Source organism: Lolium perenne, chromosome 5 (assembly GCF_019359855.2).
Source record: "Lolium perenne isolate Kyuss_39 chromosome 5, Kyuss_2.0, whole genome shotgun sequence".
NCBI lineage: Eukaryota > Viridiplantae > Streptophyta > Magnoliopsida > Poales > Poaceae > Lolium > Lolium perenne.
In genome coordinates, this window is record NC_067248.2 from 205167243 (window position 1) to 205187342 (window position 20100).

Here is a 20100-nt window from a genome sequence, read left to right on the forward strand (position 1 = left end):
GGACACGTATGGTCCTGATCGAACGCTAATGGTCCTTTTCAATCCCTTGGTTTCTTCTAGTTCTGATTCTGTGGAATCAGCAGAAAAAGCAGTTCGATCTTGTTCTAATTTTGGGGGGATGCATCGCATATTTACATTAAGATGGGGTCAAACTGGGAGTTGCGAGTGGACTAAAAACAGTTATACCTGCAGAGATTTCTGTATCTGATCAAACACTAATAATCCTTTTCAGTTCCTTGACTGCTTCCTATTTGGTGAAGTTCACATCTCCTGGTACTTCATTTTAGATATTCCTGCTTGGTGAATTAGTCTTTCCAATTTTGAAATTCTTTGTTAACTGAATTTTGAAGTTCACAAACGGAAAAATGTGTAGTTCAGAACTGCATAATAGCAGAGTTGAACAGTTCATCAAATAGAGACTGCGAAGTTCTCTGTAATTTTTTTTTAGTCTTGTCTTGGTTTGGAAATGCTTGTATCGTGTGAGTTTCCAGGGAGTTCATTTTGCCTGCCCGAAGGTCTCAGATTGTTTTTATCTTCTGAATATAATTCTGTTTGTGAAGCAACACCTATTACTTTACTATAAGCTTTCATTGTTGGTCGATGGCTTTTTATATCCAAAGCTAGTTCTTGCGAGTACTATATTGGTAGTAACATTGCCGCTTTACACTACCATGGACTTCCTAACTCTCAATAACAAACATTGTGGCGTATGAAGTATACTTCATTTTCTTGTGTACTTCACTTCTCATGCGGTTGAACCATGTGCACCCTTATTCTGACAAATTGTTGGTTATGTGAAGAAGTTGCTTGGTCGGTTCAGACAATTCGAGTTTGGTTAACACAGAAGTGCACTTTGTCTCATACAGAAAAAAAAACTTTTGTCTAGAGGTTTATCGACGTTTGCCGGAATATATTTTTTTTTAGAAGCTCGCCGAAACTCAACTGGAAGTTTGCTTTGGGCGCATGGGAGGTTCATTTCTTCTTGCAGTTCACTCAAACAAAGAAACGGAAATAACCAAAAACGATTCCAAAATCATGACATTCTGCAAGTTTGGTTTCTTTTGTTTATTGAAGTGCGAGTTTAAATTTGTCGAGAAGTGCACTACATCGGTCGTTGAAGTTCATTTTTTAGGAGTTTTTTTGGCAAGTAAATTTGTGTTTCAAAAAATCTGTTGATCTTTGGGTGTGACTTTGTTTGTAACTGAGGTTTCATTTCTTTTTACAGGTGAGTTCACTTTATTAGACGGATTTGGGCAGTACACTTGTGTATTTCGGAGAATTCTTAAACTTTGATTTCAGGGAAGATCTATTTGTACATATGTGAGCTCCATTTTTATGGAAAAAATAGTTTGGAAGTTCACCTCAACTTCTTTCGGAAGCTCACTTGGTTCGCAATGCCTACTGCTGTAGTCCAGCGGAGCCTGCGCCAGGCCTCCTCGCCCCAGTGCCCTCGTCGCTGCTAGGGAACTGGTCACCTGGGCGTCTGGCCCTCCTCCGCTGGCAGCCTCAACCACACCTACACAGGTAGTACATGGGAAGCAAAGGTTTTCCCCCTGCTTCTCATTGCAACATTGTAATAAAATCCTTGCTTGCTTCCGCTATGAGTTATTTTACATTTCAGTCTGATGTCAACACAGTAGCATTTGCTGATTGAAGTGTTGATCTCATTTATTCTGGAAGCAATGATAATATGTGCAAAGTAGCTTGCAATTACAAACTATTATGTTCGACCATATATGACTGAATTTCTTTCAGATTAATTCACCATTTATAATAGTGTCCGATATGGATGAGTATGCTATGGTAAATCTCCTCTGTAGTGTACATGGTCTATTTCAATATTCCAGTTTAGTGTACCCATGCACAGGAATTCCCTAGTATTGCCAAACCTAGTTTTTATGCGTATGATACTGACTATCATTTTTTGATTCCCCTTTTCATGCATGAGGGCCGGACTAATTTATTTTGTAAGGAACAAGCTATATAGGGGCTGAAGCATCTGGGTGATGAGGTACTCAATTTATGACTTTATGCTTTACAAATTAAATCTTTAGCAAACGGAGCAGCCATGGATTGTAAAATAAGCAGTACATTTGCTATGTGGAGTTCATTTATTTTGTCGGAAGGTTCACTTTGTCTGAATGAGAAATTATTATTTCATTGGGATGTTCACTTTGTTCACATATGATGTTTCAGTAGAAAAACATTGGTAGGTGAAGTTAAACAATTCAATTAAGGAGCACACTTTATTTGTTACTGCAGTTCACTGGGACATTTTCTTATTTTGTCTAAATGTTAGGCGAAAAGTTTAACTATCCTATTCAGGACATTCACTTCGCTGGCGTGAAAAAGTTTCACATTTTCTTGCCTTCTTTATTTTCCGGAAGTTCGAATCTAATGTTCTAGACGTTCACTTACTTTAGCCGCGAAAGACGGTAGTGACCTTGTTTGTTTTGGTCAGTTCGCAAAATTTTCACCCGTACTACACTTGTTTATTTTGGGCCAGTTCACTCGTTCGACTCAGTAAGTCCACTCGGTAAACAACCTGACATGCCTCTTATTGTTAAACTGATGTGGGGTATGTAGTACAAAGTTAATATATCTCATTTTTTATGCTAATTGATCCTCCTGGTTAGCTTCCCTAATTGATTTGCCAACAGTTCAGAAGTTTAGTTTGCACACATTTGGAGTCCATTTTTTTTCCAAAAATGAATTACGTTTTCTTCTGAATTATCTAGAAAGTGCACCCACAATTTCGTGTTAGGAAGTTCAGTGTGTAGACATGTGTTGCAGAGCATGCATTTCAGGAACTAAGTATAATGTTTGATGACATTTTACCTGCGGGGCTGTGCAATGTTTATTTATTTTATGTTACAAATAAATCATCTCTAAAATTAATTACAGGCAGTGCACTTATGACACCTATGGGGAGTTCACTAGCGCTCATCGCTAGAGTTCGCCAGGAGCCGTGGCGGGAGTCCACCTTGAAGCGCAGCACCCGCAGGTCATGGGTACTATTCTGATTCTCGAGGTAGCTTTCTAGCTCTTATGATTACTATATGATCAAGGTACTATTCTGAATATTAATTCACTAAGAGTACTTGAACTTTAATTTCGCGGAAGTTCTATTTATACATATATGAAGCCCATTTCGTGAAAATATTTTTTAACTTCACCTAAACTTCGTTCGGAAGCTCACTTGGTACTTGCACGAAGTTCATTTTTGTAAGATTAAATTTTTTGGCAAATTTTGGAAGTTAACTTGTTTCTTCAGTAATCAACTTAATTTGTTGGTGCGAAAAGTTGTAAGTAATAGCAATTTGTCAAGCAGCAGGAGTCAATATAGGATTGTGAGGCCTGTCTGGTTGTGGGTGCTTCTACTGTAGCTACTAAACTAATTCATGTTGTTGATGCCACGCTAAGTGTTGGTACTTTTCTTTCTCTTCATTAGATTAAAAGATGCTTATGTGGGATATTTGGATGGATAAGCAACAGAGCAACCGAGCAACAGCGAGCAGCCTTGCTTCACCGCTTGATGGTTTACTAACGAATGCTGCAGGAGTTAACAAGCACGACCGCAGGCCCACTAGCAGTGTCGTCGCGCACGGAACTGCGTCGCGCTTGGCTCCTGAACCTCTCTCTAAAAAATTGGTTGTTCTCTTTATCTTAGTCTCTCTAAGATCCTCGCCCCTTTCTGTTACTTTTGAAGTGAGTTTTTCTAGAACATGTTCCTAATGTGTGTTCTCTTGTTTACTACAGAGAGAGAGATATATATATAGAGAGAGAGTAATATAAGAAGGACCTCTCAAACTAGTCCTCGTCGCGAAGTTCAGTTTTAAAATCCCGTAAATTCAAACTGTTTTCTTTTATTGTTGGAAAATACAGGTGTTGAGACTTTTGGGGCAGCCCATATCTCATAAATTTTGATATGCGGTCGAAGGATTACCTTTTTATTGTTACGAAAGTTCACCTTTGTTGACTACTTCAGTTACATGAGTTCTCTTCTTTTGTCCATCTAGTCTTGGTCTCCAGGTGAATGAATGGGAATTTAATTGATGTGTATTTTGTAAGCATGCCTAAAGTTGGGACCTTTGTTAGTTTTAGGAAGTTCATTCGTTTCAGTTTAGACAGTGCACTTGTTATTTACTTCCAATACAGGGTAGTTCACGATGCCTGGACTGGGGATTCAGTCTTACTAGTATGTACGTGTTGATGCGTTTCTGGCTATAACAAGGTAGAAGTTCAGTTTGCTTACAAAGAAAGTTTACGTTATGTTTCGACTTTCTAACACCATGGACATTCTCTCAAGTTTCTGGTCTCAAAACAGTTTTTTTTACAGTTCACCTTTCTATTTGTTTGAAGTAGCCTAATTTTGGCCTAATAAATTTGATGTCTTATAATTCTGTCATTTATGTGAAGCAGGGGGGTGGACTTCCAAGACAAGGTAGCAGCGGTTGGATGTCAGCTCCATGCAAAAAAGGATGGACTGGTGGACTACCATGAACCCTGGTGGTGGTCCGGTCATCAATGGTTTTGTCTCCTAGGGCATTAGGAAATGCTTCGTTTATTTACATGCAAAAAGCTTGCAAAGTACACTTGTTTGGTATCGGTGGAACATTTATGTGTAAATTCACTTCAATTGTTTGAAAACTCACATTTTCTTTTATTATCTAGAGTTCGTTCAGCAGACTATAGTGGTTAACTATTTTATTTCGTATTTTCAATTCGTCTAGAAGAGGAAGTTCACTCGTTCATGCAACAAGAATTTGGAAAAATCAGTCCCCCTCAAGTTCACATTTTTTTTGATAGTACACCTTGTACTGCGTGGAAGTTCACCTTTCACATGCCAGCATTTACTTTGATTGGAGCGAAAATGTGACAATGTACTTTTTACTGTGTGGAAAAAATTAACTTCGGCCATGATAGAAAAAATAACTTTTGTCGGAACGGAAGTTCACCTTGTATCATGTGGGAGTTCACCTTTATGATTATGAAAATTTACTCTTTGTCGAAATTCACTTTGGTCGGGGCAAAGTTTAATTTGGACCAAGCGACAACTCACTTTAAACAAGTTTGAAAATTTAGTTTTTGTCAAATATGAACTTTGAACGTAGAGGAAGTTCGCCATGAACATGCCAAAAATTGCTTTTATCAAACTTAACTTCGTTTCGGGGCTAAAATTCATTTTCAACATGTAGGAAGTTCATTTTAAACGTGCCTGCAACTTTTATGTCGCGATCGGAAGTTCACGAATAGAAATCAAGAAGTTCACTTCTATAGCCGAGCAGCTTATGTACTCTATTTTTCTAGGCGGAAATCAAACACATAGAAATCATTCCTGCGGCCTTTTATTGCGAAAATCGATCAGCGCCACGTACAATTAGCACTAATATAACTCTATTAATACTCCAACACAATGCAATCCCAGAACTAATTAATCTAGATGAGCCTATTTCAAAATCTTCTCGTGTCGACGTTATGTCCGCTTTCACGTATTTCTGAAATTAAACTTAAACTGTTTAGAATTTTAAAAAACTTCAATATGAAAAAGTTGCGCCTAATCAATATCTTTTCAGCAAAATAGCATTTGAAACAATCCAACAGGTGGTTCGAAAATAAGGCACAAAAAACAACACGAAAAATAGAGAAGTTCGGAAAATATAATCACGTATTTTCAAATCTGCTCTTAAACTATAAAGAATTTGGAAAAATGTTCTACATGAAAAAGTTGCGCCTATTCAACAGCTTTCCAACGACATATAATATGCATCAATCCGATAAACCGTTTGAAAATTAAACCCCCAAAACTGCACGAAAACAGAGAAGTTCGCGAAAACATTGTTTTGTATATTTGAAAATTAGTTTTAAACACTATATAATTTGGGAAAATAATGAACATGAAAAAGTTTCGGAAGTTCGCCCTGTACAATATTGAAGTCCGTCGGGAAGTTCAGATTCAGGTGAGAAGAAGTTCACATCCACAGAAGTTCGCTATAATTTTATTACATGCCTGAAACTTTTATACCGCGATCGGAAGTTCACTAATAGATATAAGGAAGTTCACTTCTATATTCGAGCACCTCATGCACTCTGTTTTTCTGGACGGAAATCATACGCATAGAAATCGTCCGTACAACCACCGATTGCGCAAATCGACCAACTCAACCTACAATTAGCACTAATATAACTCTACTAATAATCCAACATATCGCAATGCCACACCTAATCAATCTAGATGAGCCAATTTCAAAATGTTCTTGTGTCGGCGTTATCTTCACTTTATGTATTTCTGAAATTAAACTAAAACCATTTAGAATTTGGAAAAACATTCAACATGAAAAAGATTCGCCTAATCAATATCTTTTCAACGCAATCTCATTTGGAACATTCCGATAAGTGGTTCAGAAATAAGCCCAAAAACAGTTCGAAAAACCGAGAAGTTCGAAAAACGTAATCACGTATTTTCAAATCTGCTCTTAAACTATAAAGAATTTAGAAAAGTGTTCTTCATGAAAAAGGTGCGCCTAGTCAGCACCTTTCCAACGGCATATCATAAGCATCATTCCGATAAACGGTTTGAAAACTGGAACCCCAAAACTGTACATAAATAGAGAAATCCGCGAAAACGTCGTTTTGTATATTTCAAATTAGTTTTAATCAATATAGAATTTGGGAAAACAATGAATACGAAAAAGTTGTGAAATTTCCGTGCGAATCCAACGGTATATTATACGCATCAATCCGATAAGCGGTTTGAAAATCATTATGAAAATACTGTTTGCACGAACATGCAATTCTGGTATTCCGTCGAGAAGTTCACTAGGAAAACACCCGAAAGTTCAGAAAGGGTATTCTCGAACCGGTTCGAGAATAGCAGAATAGCTATGTCCGTGAATCTCTTTGATATTTTCTTTCAATACGATGCTTGATTATTAATTAGTTTGATCGAACTATTTTTTCGTAAAGTGTTTGAAGCAGGAACCCGGGAATAATACTACGTCTGCGAGTTCATTCGTCAGATGGCCTGTCACAGGGATCCGGACGAGGCTATACACGCCACTCGTGTACGTGAACAATTTTTCACAATTAATCTTATTTTATTACCATCAACTGTATTGAGTTCCATTCATATATATTGATTTTTTTTTAATATAGATGATACGTCTGCGGGACACTCTCATAACGGAGGATCGCATACGAGCAATTCAAGAGAAACTCACGGGATTCTTTCTTAACGAGGCCCTTGCCCCAACTGGAGAATACTATCGGAAGTTCATAGATCTTGATCGACATCGTCGTTAGGCATATATGAGATAGATATAGTAAAGATGTCCGACTTTATATTGTAAACATTCATTACGTGTACTGTATTTCATGACGATGTCTATATATTCATGACGATGTTTGTGGTTTCTTGAATGATGTATGCATTGCAGAATTGAATGAATAATATAAAACCCTGAAACTCTGCCGCGACAGAGAAACGGCCAGTTTCTCTGCCGCGGTAGAGAAACGCTGCTCCACCCTAAACCTCTGCCGCGGCAGAGAAACGGTCATTTTGTCTGCCGCGGCAGAGACCCTCCAGTCCCGGTTCGTATCTCGAACCGGGACCAAAGGTCCTCGACCACGAGCCTGCTGGCCGCACCACGTGGCAGCCCCCTTTGGATCCGGTGCACATTTGAACCGAGACTAAAGGGGGACCTGCCTGGTTGGTCCCGGTTTGGAAACCGGGACTGAAGGTCCAAATGGACCGGGACTGAAGCCCCTTTTTCAACGAGTGTTGGTAGGAGTGTACCGAAGCAGAACTCAGCCTGTGAAGGTTTATGAGCAGTACAACTTTATTTTGAACCTCGAGATTCAAAACTCCAAGTCTTTCCTGGTTCTTTAGTCCGCAAACCTTTGTCCAAGCCACCAAAGCAGGGAAAATAGTTACTCATCATTGAACATTAGTGCAATTTGCCTAATTGTTTCGATTCTCTCCATTTAAAAAAAATGAGGCAAAAGTATTGCTTTCTCTATTAATTAAGAAAAAGTTGGTTATCCGATTAATTAGTGGGAAACCGAACTAAAACCGATACATAAAACCATCCCACAACTTGGGCACCGCGGGCACACAACAACACAGACTCGAGACCCGCCATTGAGAAGATTTATATGTCGTGGTTGTCGAAGCGTCACCAACATTTATCAAACAACCTAGAACTGTATTGATGTTCGAGTTGTTTCTGTGTCTATGGGTCTAGTTACCCCAATATTACGTTTTGATGTTCTTTTTTGTCTAATATAAGCCATTTTGATTTCTGTTGATTCCTATAATAAGATGTTAGTAATAGTATCCGTACACTTATTGTAATTGTATGTTTAAGTTTTTTCTCTTAAATTAGTGGCGAATGGCACTTAGTATGGGAGGATCAGCAAAAGGACCATGGAGCCACCCCTCGGCGATGTACCGGTATGTGGCCTCTGTGAAGTGAGCCCCGTCCCAGTTAACGAATGCTGAAGGATTCTTGCAAGCAGTCACCCCCGGCATTCCACAGACCGCGCTTGCGTTCCAGTTGTACTTCCCACCGCCGCCGCAGCAAGCGCGGAGCGCGTCCGCTCCATTGACACCTGCAAATCGCACAATTTTATAACATGGTCCATATGATTGCGGCGATGCTGGTAAGCAATGCAAATCTCGATAAAACATTACCAAAACGATTGGGCTTTTCGATGATTGAGATGATCGGGTGGTAGAAGTCAGCGAAGATGATCGTGGTATGAGGGTACTTGACCCTGAGAGCACCAATTGCCAAGCGGAGAAAAGAGTTGTGGCGCCTGGCCACCCGGTTGATGTCGTTTAGGCAGCCAATGTAGTCGTAGTTGTCCGTCCTGTTGAGGCTCAAGCGGAACGTGAGCATGGTGGGTGAGCACCCGTTTGGTGGATTCCCCGGCACGACAAGGTATGCCGCTCCTTCGTTGATGAGCCTCTGTTGCAATTGCAAATGTAATAGTACTAGTTTAGCCATGTGTCATGTCAGAGAAAAAGATACTCATTTGCACAACAAATATATACCTCCACTGCCATTGCAATTTTCTGCACAACTTTGGGTACATAAGACCTCACTTCCTCTTCCGTCTTCCCGGCACTCCATAGGAAGCTGTAGTCATTCACTCCAAACTCGCCAACGAAGAAGAGAGCTTTACGGAAGCGGTCTCTGCATCCTATTTGTATTAACCAGTTGCTTAGTATCTAACTGGTAGTATACCTCCGTTCCAACATATAAGTATTTTTAAAAAGCTGAACTGGAGGTAATAGGAATTAAGCAGTACAAGAACTACACTATACTAGTGCTATACTGGTGATTCGATGAACATGCCAAAGACCTTTTGTAGTGTTGCAAATCGATGGCTTCAGCCTCTCGAACCAACCCAGCTGCACGTTCAGAGAGTTGTTCAGAAGCTTCAACTGAACCAACTTGTTCCTCTCGTACAAGCCGACATCGATCGCCGTTGCACCACCCACGGCAAAATTTACGCCTTTGGAGACGTCCGTGCTATTCTGCAGGGAGGCTGGAAGAAGAGGCAGACCAAGCTGCTCGGCTGCAGCCATGGGAAGGACAGGTGTCGGCACAGAACCAAAACAGAACATGCAATCTACTTAAATTTCGTTAAAAAAAACTACATGCCCATATATATATTAAGAAAATGCAAATGATTCTTCTGGCACAACAGATCAGATGGCGCAACTTACCTATGAAATCAACAATGACTCTCCCGTCACTAATGCGGCCCATGGGGTGGCCAAAGAAGGTCATGCCGTAAGGAGGCTTGTCCTGCCACACAGGCAACGCCGGAGCAGCCATGATCACGAAGTTACCAGTGTCGATATAGGAGTCTCCAAAGGTAAACATCGAGGTAAAGTAACGCGAGTCAGAGATCACACCGTGAAGACATGAGAGGAATAGAAGGGGGAACACAAGAGTGAAGACCATGGCTGCTAGAACTTGGAATGGTGAGAATATTCGAAGGCGCGGCAGGGATAGTTATAGTGAGACACTGGCTGCCCCTAACCGGCTGCTATTCTAGGAAAGGAAGCAGTCTACTTTGATATTCACCAAGAGTACTGAGCTGTCCCTCTCAGATCCGGATTTGTAGTCCTGGAGTTATTGTTTTAATTAAAGAAAATATTTCTTTCAGATGCCTCCACGTTATGCAGCATTCATTTTTGTTGACCCAGTGCCTAATTTTAGCATCGTACTGGTAGCTCTTAGGAGTAAGATGTTACCCATGATTATATGGACTTTGAACTTCTATAATTCGAGAAAGTAAACTATAGAACCACTAAAACATAAAGTATATAAAGGAAATTATAATAATGCTGATTAATAATATTAGTTTTGTTCAAAATTTTGGTTTTGTTAAAAGTGCACTACTATGCATGAAGCTCTTCTTTTAAAGATGATAATTATAATTATTTTAAATTTTTTAAAGAAAAAATGCCTTTGCTGGAAATATATGTATTGTGCTGAATATCATGGGCACGCAAATATATTGACTATCGTTTTGACTAAATCAATAAGTTACCTAAGTAATTAGGAAAAAGTTATGTATGAATCATTTGTAACACATATGTGTTACCATAGGCAAACTGTAAAAGAACAATATATGATATCGCATATGCATACCATAGACACAACAAAATAACGTTTCTACTCGAGCATTACATGAGAATTTACCTTTAGTCGTTTCTGTGAATCATAAGGATATCTCTTCTACAATACTATCACACTGTAACAATAAGCATTTTTCAAGATACAAGGTACATATTTATGTATATTTTGCACTAAATCAACTGAAAATCTCTATATTTTGAAAGAGTGAAGATTAGATCTATCAAAATATATCTGTTCGATCTTGTTATGCATCTGATGTTTATATGGTAAAATAAACCCTTGATCAATTGACAGCTACGACTGAATTATCTTCTGAACTCTCAGAAGGTAAATGGGAGTGTCTTAAAATTTTCTCTAAGATAAAGAAATGGTGTTGATAAGGATCATGAACTGTGATACATCTGATAAAATATGCATTGCAACTGTAAGGTCATATTTTGTTAGATTATTGGCATCAATGCTTACCATTACCCATAATTAAATGTTTGGCCCTGCCAGTTCTAACAAGTCGATTAAGCAGCATCTGGGAAATTCCATATGCTAACTGGTTTTACTATTCAAGAAACATCTTTAACTTTGAGACAGATGATCTTTCCTCAAGCAGGCGTGGACGTTCCTGTGATCTAAATCCTAGAAATATCTGATAGTGATGCCCTTGTCATGAAGCACGCATGATCTCCTTTTTGAGAAAAAGCAGGCACGGTCTGGGCGTGGAGCAATGCTCTCAACAGTTGACTTAATCCAACACTGAAGTTAAATTGAAAACCAACAAGTCCAGGGATGAAAGGGACTGGGAGAGGCCAAATGGTTCAGAGGCAAAGGATAGTTCCGGCGGCAAATAGATGATAAATTTCTGATTCAGAGAAGTATGTCAACGAAATAAGAGCGCTGGCACATTTTAGGACAAGTGTTTACTGTCATGGTCCGTGGACCATGGAAAAGAACACACACAACTCACATGGAACCAAATACAGGATAGTGAGTTGTCATCTTTTTTGGACTCGAAGAAATGCACATTTCACATCTAAAACGCCGCAGTACCGTCTAAATTGTTGCTTGTGCCTTTGTAGCATGACCTTACTTAAACAATCTCTGCACCCTGTATATGGTAGTAATAACACCGTGATCAAAAACTGTCATAGACCTGCGGTCTTGTTGCAAATCGCTGGCTTGATATCCTTGAACCAACACAACTGTACGCTCAGAGAATGGTTCAGAAGCTTAACTGAGTTGCGTTGCCCCACCAACGGCACAATTTACGCCTGTGGAGACATCTGACTTATTCTGCAGGGAGGCTGCAATAAGAGGGAGACCAACTCCTGGGCTACAACCAGGGGAAAGAGAAATAGTCTCTCTTTTATTTTGAGTGAAATAGTCTTAGGCTCTTAGCAGAATCAAAATCGAACATGTACTCAAACTTCAAACAAGTCAACGCTTCTTCATTGAGGGGTGTGAGTGAATCTCCCGGCACCATGAATGAGATTGCTCAACTTGCCGTTGAACCCAATGGTGACATGCTGGTGAAGTAGCGGGAGCCGGAGGCAGGAGAGGAAGAGATTGGAGAACAGAAAGAGTGAGCGCCATGGCAGCTGGAACTTGGGTGGTAAAGAAGAGAAGTCCAAGTCACATATGAAAACTAGTTATGATGGCACGCCTGCCCCTGTTGCTATGGTAGACAAGGGGAGCAGTGTTTCTTGTCAATCGAATGACAGGTTGTGCTTGCTTATTCATTATTTCAGGATGGTGGAGTATTAAGCTAAAATTTATTGGGTTTTCTATACACTTACCATTTGTTGGTTATGACAAAGAGCTTACCTGAAAATTGATATATTACCTATGTAGACCCATATCCGAAGTGTAGCAACTGAAATTTCCTAAGCAGTACGCAATCAGTTGTCATGCTGGCACTATCAAGTCCAAAAGTTGATTATACGCATTGATGGCAAAGACTTATTCAGATGTCATTCATCTGTCAAAAGATCGATTTCCTATTCCAACTTGATGTTTCATCTTTGAATATGGAGCTGACAGCAGACTGACAGCTTTCTAAGAGAAGCTTCAGTGAGTAATCACCGAGTCTAGCACTTTATGTATGCTCACAGGGCAAGTTGGTAATCTCAAAGTTCAACAACAAAATGAACTGGTCAAACTGTTCATGTGCATGAGTAATTCCTGGGAGTACCAAAAGGAGTACCGTGGTCCTTTTGAAGACAAGCGTTCCCTTAAGGACATGAGAAAGATCATGTACACAAACTTAAAAATTCATACGAGAAGTTGATACTTGCCAATGCTAAATTTGTTGCTTGAGTCTGCACAATGACAAACAGCCTACAGGATTCACAACACGGATAAAGAAAAGACACAATTGTAGCATAAGGGCGTTTAGAAATGAAAAAAAAAAACATTGAGATCCATGTTTACCAAACTTAAACACATCATCGCAACAATCATCTCTGGTCAGCTAATATCAGGGAGTAACAATTCTAAAACAAAGTACTTGTAACATATGTAGCTCCAAAATTCCATGCTTATGTCTGATATGAACTGCCTCAATAGTCAATACTGATGCAGAAGTCGTACACCGGTTTTATATAGCCTAGAAGATAGTACTGGACTATTACCACTCACAGTCTAACAAGTTTGTTTCCAGTTGGCTTAATACAGCAGTTGTGACTAGTAAACTGAAAATCCTTAAACTGACCAGCTACGGAGAACCGCCTTCTGTGCTATTCACTCAGGGTTGACCTTTTGCTTCTTAGAGTGTTCCTTGTTTTTCTTGGCGTCACGGCGCTCTCGCTTCAGACCCTTTATGTCGCTTGTTAAGGCCAATTTTGAAACCTTCAGTCCAAAAAAGCCATGAATCAGGTCAGTATGCCCATACGTTAAATTTTGAACTTCACAAATGCTAAGAAAAAATTAGACACAAACCTCTTGGTCTGGAATGTAGACTCTGCCCAACTTGCCATCAATCGGATTATTCGAGACATTTTTCAGCTGTAAAGATGTAAATGATAATTGTGAATACCAATACGGACATAAATGTTTGCAGTAAGATAATGGACAGCAATATAGTTGTTTGTGGGTAATGGCACCATCAGGATAATAATATATGATGAACAAAAAACAGGTGTTCTATTGAAATTACCTTCTTAGCATGACCAGGAGCCTTCATAGCTTCTTTCTGTAAACTATCAGCTGCACGTCGGTTCCGCCTAACTACCAGGTCCATTGAAGGCCCAACTTCAACCAGCTCCATTCTAGGAATAGATGTGCCAGACCTTTTTAGACGGAGAGCACAGTGCATCATGTAGACAGTAGTAGGAGAAATTGCTGTGCATACGAATATCCGATCTACACCAGCAAGGTTCAGATTCTCTACCACCTGTACCAACAACAAAAAAAGGTTGCTAATTAAGGTCAAGTGATTATCTATGTCCTACACACCAGCTCATACAAAAAGATGCACACCTCTCCTTTGAAATGATCAAGCAGCATTTCCTTCAAGTGCTTCAGCCCTTCAACGCTCTCAAAGTGCTCCCCAATGAAGGCAAAGAAAGGTTTTGTCCCAAGTTTAGGTGCAAACTTCTTATCATATGCATATGACTCTATGGATTTGTAGTTCTCAACTCCCACTTCAACAAGGTCGTATATGTGGTGATCGTAGGTCCTTCCGAAAACAAGGTTGTTGGGCCTCTTCTTTGAGTGAGAACCATACTGCAAAAACATTAATAGTAACGGTTGATAACAATGGAAAATGATAATCTCTATGTTTTGTCCAAAAAATGGAACTTGAAAATGTCATGATAACAGACATGGAAAAAAGTTTCAGACAGGTTCCATACAGATGTTCAAAAATCGATTGTATATACTATGTACAATGGCTCTTTAAGTCATTTTATCTACTTGAGGCCCATATCATCAAATTAATCTTTCTTCCTGGGGTGCGTAACAATTCCTCATTCTCACCAACTAAACAATGGGAACTTACCACAATGAGGCTGCAGTCGGATTTAAGGGAGAAGAACTCAAGGGAAGTTTCACCCCCGCTCTCAAACGGCCTGATGTTGTCGTTCTTCTTGGTGAACTTCACAGCATGATCACGCTTCAGGTGAAAAAGATCTGCCAGCACAGAGTTCAAAACTGCGCTGGTCTTTGTGCCATGGAGAATAATCATCTTCTTGCCATTCTCAACCTGGAACAAGCATTAGAGCAATAGTCTGATCAGGAGTCAGGAAAAAAAACATGTACATGCTATTTCAAGTTTCTCGATTCCAAAGCAGCAGAGCGGTCCAACAGAAACAAAACAAAAAATGCAATTGGTAATCTGTAGAAAGGAATAGTATAGGTGCCAGCAAATCTGGCTCTCTCTATAGTGTAACTCTGTTCCTATCAATAAATAATGTGATGTTGGGTTGCAATAGCATTAATCGAAGCTAATTTGCAAAATTGCTGAAAGAATTCGCTTGGCCACGGAGTCACAAGATAATAACGCTCAAAAACTACTTGGCGTGCGCTAATACAGTCGTGCGCTGTTCGTGATACTTAACCGGACATGGTGTTATGGTCCTGTAAACCGAAGGTAAATTTGCAACAGGTGAGAAAGGGTGGAAGAGAAGAGAAGCTTACGAGCTTGGGCGCGTGCTTGAGGAGCTCGCGCTTGGCGCGCATGTTCCTGGGAACTCTGATGGTCGACATCTCGGTCCTCTGATCGAACCCAAGCCGCGAGGTGGGGATGAAGGCCTCAGAGGCAGCAGAAAAGGGGGTCGCGGCTGTCGAGTGCGGTGGGAGGGGCAGGCTACAGGCGAAACAAACGTCGGCGTGAGGGGCGGAGGGCGGGCGGCCGGCGGCGTGAGAGACTGGAGGAGGTTGGGGCTTACCGGCAGCCGCCTAGGGATTCAGGGTTCTCGTGGTTTAACAGCGCGATGTGCTCCAGGTGTAGCAGGCCAGCGGGCCGCATCAAGCCCTCTCTAGAGCCCATCAAAGCGGCGGTCCAGTACCCAGCGTGATGTGGCAAGCCCATCAACGCGACAAACGACAAATCCGTGTTCGTTCACCTCAATCCTCTCACCTCTGTACCTCCGTACCTCTACAGCTCTACTCCTTCCCCAGTTCAAAAAAAAAAAAAAAGCTCTACTCCTTCCCGTCACGAAATAGGGTGGCCTTTTTTTTCGGTGGAACAAGTATTCTCTACGTTCCAAATTAAATAACGCAGATTTGTTTTGTTAGATTTGCATATATGTACGTGTATCAGTATGTAGGTACATGCCACATGTGTGTCACTTAATTTGGAACGGAGGAGTCGAGTTGCTGTCGCCTTCTCATGCACCATCAATCCGAGTCCTTTTTCTCCATGAGCTCAAAAGTCCTAACGTTGTAGCTGTAATTAGTTTAGAATCGATTGCCTGGTCTTCATATCTCGGGGGGACAAGATTAAAGCATATGTGATTAAGAACTTCAGCATTTGGGCAACTGGGCAAGCAACTCTCTTGTGGATCAAAAGAACTGAGGCTTCGACCATACATACGAGCATTGCCGCATGTCTGACAAGCTTCATATGTGATGTTGCATACTCCCTCCGTCCACAAATAAGTGAATATCTAGCTCTAAACTCTGTCCACAAAAGAGTGTACACCTATGTTCTCAATGCACTTTAATTGCTTCTCTCTCATCGCACGGAAATCAAACCCAATAATATGGAGCACATGTTATTCTTATTTTTTACATGCACTTCTCATTGAAGTAAATAAATTAAAAAGGAAAGATGCATGTTCTCAATGTATTTTTTACTTAATTTCATAATTTATCTTGGAAAACCCGCATGTACACTTATTTGTGGATAAAGGGAGTAACCATTAGCCAAATCAACTTTACTCCTTCTTACTTGTAAACCTAATGGTGTAGGTAGGGGGTAGAGGTGCTAACTGATGCCATGGGATACGAGGGTGATCAGATTGTGCTGGAGAAGAGGGAGTAGCCCATGGTGGAGAAAAGAGCGACAAGTTGGTGCCGCTAACAAAGGTGAAGAGCCGGTGAGGGCGATCTGATGATCTGTTGTTGCCGATAATATCGGATATATGTGTTTGCATCCGTTGGTGCCAGAAACGGTCCAGGTTTGTCCTACGACTAGAGGTGCCTAATTGGGATGAGAATAGCTTTGGCCCCAAATGGCACCATGAATATGTTGTTTCTCGCCATCTCCATCCGTGTTGTTTTTGCACACATGTATTTCCCTTTTGCACCCGCTAGGGCATGACTCCACCAAAACGCCTGATTCAGGCGTCACCCTACTTTGAGTATCGTGTCAACCTACTACATGACCTCCTGCAACCAACCAAGTAACTATTTTCTACACCAATCAAGCCTCCTTGCAGTGGGTGTGACTAAGACTAGCCACAACAGGAGTATCATAAGTAGTATCATGCATACCATGTTGGCGAAAATCTGATGTGGCGCATCAATTAATGAGGTGAGAGATGAGAGTAGTATCATAATATGATACCGTATCATAACACGTAAAACTAGAAAACTTCATGACAAACAAATCATGTACACAAATTTGCATTGAGATGCTACAAAACATTAAATATGATGATATTATGATACTAACTTATGTTACTATGCATTGTGGGGTAGTATCATAAACTAGTATCATGTGCATGATACTAGTGTATGATACTTCCTATTGTGACTAGTCTAAACACGCTCTTACTGTAGCTACTCCATCAAGTTCCAAATTGATTGACTCGACTCGTGTTATCTTGATAGTACTGTATTTACCTGCACACTGTACCATGTCATGTCTATATTATATATAGACAAAGTTGAGTCGAAATTGATTGATTTGAAACGGAGCGATACCTGGCTGCTGGCGGTGACCGCAGCCACCGGCGATTGGCTGGGCTGCCGGAGCAAAGACTGGCACCACCGCAACCCATGCATGCCCCCATCCGATGAGAAAAGACCGTCCACCGAAATCCCACCCGGCAAAACCATGCCGGCCCATCTAGTCGCCATCTGCCGGGAAGGACTGCGCGCGTCCGTCAGCAGGCTGCAGGCGCAGCACCAGCGCCGGTGGCTCTGCGGCGGCAACAGGCGCGGTTCCGTTCGTGGCACAGGCGCCGAGGGGCTGTACCGTCCTCTGCACCGCCGACTGGCAGCGCTTGACGAGGAGGAGCGTGGCCGGCAGCCACACGCACGGTGTGTCCCATCGCACGTACGGCCCTGCTGAACCTCGTATCATTACCACCACCGTCCCCGGCAGCGGCAGCGGCAGCGCCGTTGCGAGGATGGAGAGGAAGCATGAGGGCAGACGACGCAGCGTGCCGCGCGCTGATGAGGACCGCACAATCTGACCATCTCAGGAAACCAACGTGCCACGCCCTGCACCGGCCGGCCAGTTAATTTCACCACATTGTTCGAGATTAGACGCGTTAGAGAAAATTGCATAAAACCACCACGATTGGGGTTAGGTCTCCAAAAACTCTCCACTATTCATTTTTTTTCTTTTAAAAAAAGCACCCGCTCGTCTTTTTAGCGGGAACATTTGGATCGTTCCATGTTATTTCTGAAGAAAAAGACGTGGCATGTGTTTCCCGTGTGTTTTTGCGAAAAAGACTTCCATATATTATTTATTCTAACTAGTATTGTTGCCCATTTTTTATTATCTTTAACATCCCCAATGCCATGCCACTGACATCAACCGCCGCCGACCTCCCATGTTCCCCATGTGCCGCTAGCCTGCACCTCAAACCCGAGCCTGATAATTCTTGGGCGCCAATTATTCATGAACACAAGAATCCTCACAGTGATCTTTATTGAAAAATGATAAAACAACATGGATGTCCCGGAGGGATGCCTACACGCATTAGTTTTAGACTAAAATTCAACCTAACCTAAACCCTAGCAGCAACAGCTTCTTATATGGAGGGGTGGGGTGCCCAACCTAAGTAGGCCGACCTGGTTTGGACAGGCCCAAATCGAACACACACACGCGCAACTTATTAAAATAACAACGACATAAACCAAACTCATGCGACGCCTAGCTTGGTGGAGTCCTGGAATTGGGCTTCACCTCCTCCATCATGCATGTATCACCTAGCGTCGGACGGCAGATGTTCTCGGCGAGCTTGTCGTGCCCCCCGCCCCCACAATTCCGACGCTCCCTCTGTTGTTGATGTTGACGAAGAATATCAATGTGCCAGATTCACACCGTCGGTGCCCCGGCAGTCGCAAGATCTAACATGTGGGTCCCTCACAGTGTTACAAAAAGAAGTCATATAACTTGTGTCCTTCACCAGTTACTACTTGTCACGTCAACACTGAAAATATTGTCATCTTGTCGGAAACTGCGTCAAGCAACCTAAATCATGATATATGTGTTTTTCGCAAAAAAAAAAGAGACCCCTACAGGTCTTTTGCGAAAAATTTGAATTGTGATGAAATTCTGCAATTCTCCCTATGCATTAATTTACACCAGTGCGAGTCGCTCGAGGGCAAAAACAAAAGTTTGAAATACGAGTGGTGCACAGATACAAAATCTGCGCTGGCGACTGGGCAGCGAGGTCCACAGGCAGGCCCATGTGAAGCAGCGCGCTGCCAAGCCAGGCGCCCCTAGTTCTGCCGCCGCTGCCGGCCGGCCCGGCTGGCTGGCGCTCCGGCCTTGGAGTGGAGGTGCGTGCGGGCAGGGCCGTGGCATCGCTCTCACCAAGTCAGGCAGGCCCAGCCAGGCGGGCGGGCAGAGCGTCCAGGCGACCGTCCGGCATGTCGCAGGCCCACAGACCGCGGAGTACTACAGTTTAACGTTAGTGTCCATGCTCACAGTGAAAACTCACCGGCTCGATGTTCAAATTAGAACGGGAGATGCTATCGGTTTCAAGACCGGTTTGAGGTGGCGATTGAGCCGTTTCTCAGCAGCTGCACGTCCTCGCTTTTCCGTTATGTCCATTTGGATTCATATGCTAGCAAAAATGATTGAGATGCGTCATTATTTTGAGGAAAGAAAATGTTGGAATCATGGGGTTGAGCGGGCAAGCTTGTCGAACAATTGTTTCTTAGTTGGACACGGTTAGAGAAGGAGGTAAATGAATTGTATGTACCCCCTCTAACCCAATAGTCTATGTCTAGATACATTTAAATTTTGAATTTAGATAAAGTTAAGATATCCTTTTAGTGAATGAAGGGGGTAAGAAAACTCCAACCATACATATAGACAAATTAATCTGGGATAAATAACTTGGATAGAAGCAGTATTAGGAGGCGGCGTTATGGCTCATAGAAGCAAATACTCCCATTATACAAAATAATTGAAAAATAATTTAAAAATGTTAAAAAATAATATTCTATATTAGTGCATAAGTTTTCGTGGAGAAACAACATTTTATGTGGCGTGTATAAAAAAGACAAAAAAAGAATACCTGTATGTAGTCCTGTTATAGCATTAAAATTT

The 20100-nt window shown here is 41.5% G+C and overlaps 2 protein-coding genes across 2 annotated transcripts; both read right to left on the minus strand.

Moving 5' to 3' along the window:
* Positions 1 to 8050: 8050 nt before the first annotated feature.
* On the minus strand, positions 8051 to 10008 carry LOC127298136 (GDSL esterase/lipase At5g45910). Its single transcript, XM_051328079.2, has 5 exons — positions 9734 to 10008; positions 9367 to 9582; positions 9056 to 9204; positions 8693 to 8969; positions 8051 to 8610 (listed from the first exon to the last, which is right to left on the minus strand). Exons 1-5 carry the CDS (start codon positions 9972 to 9974, stop codon positions 8381 to 8383), a joined length of 1113 nt encoding a protein of 370 aa, XP_051184039.1. The 5' UTR covers positions 9975 to 10008; the 3' UTR covers positions 8051 to 8380.
* A 3128-nt stretch (positions 10009 to 13136) lies between these two features.
* Positions 13137 to 15504, minus strand: LOC127301407 (ribosome production factor 2 homolog). Its single transcript, XM_051331636.2, has 6 exons — positions 15282 to 15504; positions 14644 to 14847; positions 14124 to 14369; positions 13801 to 14037; positions 13584 to 13649; positions 13137 to 13493 (listed from the first exon to the last, which is right to left on the minus strand). The coding sequence occupies exons 1-6, from the start codon at positions 15348 to 15350 to the stop codon at positions 13386 to 13388; spliced, it is 930 nt and encodes a 309-aa protein (XP_051187596.1). The 5' UTR covers positions 15351 to 15504; the 3' UTR covers positions 13137 to 13385.
* Between the last annotated feature and the right edge of the window lie 4596 nt (positions 15505 to 20100).

What these genes read in the sequence shown, in the direction of transcription:
- LOC127298136 (XM_051328079.2), bottom strand. Translation starts at nt 9,974, where the DNA reads ATGGTCTTCACTCTTGTGTTCCCCCTTCTATTCCTCTCATGTCTTCAC. An exon ending in AGTCATTGTTGATTTCATAG is followed by an intron (nt 9,583 to 9,733) that starts GTAAGTTGCGCC and finishes CCATGGCTGCAG; the next exon opens with CCGAGCAGCTTGGTCTGCCT. An exon ending in CGAAAAGCCCAATCGTTTTG is followed by an intron (nt 8,611 to 8,692) that starts GTAATGTTTTAT and finishes TGCGATTTGCAG; the next exon opens with GTGTCAATGGAGCGGACGCG.
- LOC127301407 (XM_051331636.2), bottom strand. Translation starts at nt 15,350, where the DNA reads ATGTCGACCATCAGAGTTCCCAGGAACATGCGCGCCAAGCGCGAGCTC. An exon ending in CTCCTGGTCATGCTAAGAAG is followed by an intron (nt 13,650 to 13,800) that starts GTAATTTCAATA and finishes ACATCTTTACAG; the next exon opens with CTGAAAAATGTCTCGAATAA. An exon ending in TCTACATTCCAGACCAAGAG is followed by an intron (nt 13,494 to 13,583) that starts GTTTGTGTCTAA and finishes TTTGGACTGAAG; the next exon opens with GTTTCAAAATTGGCCTTAAC.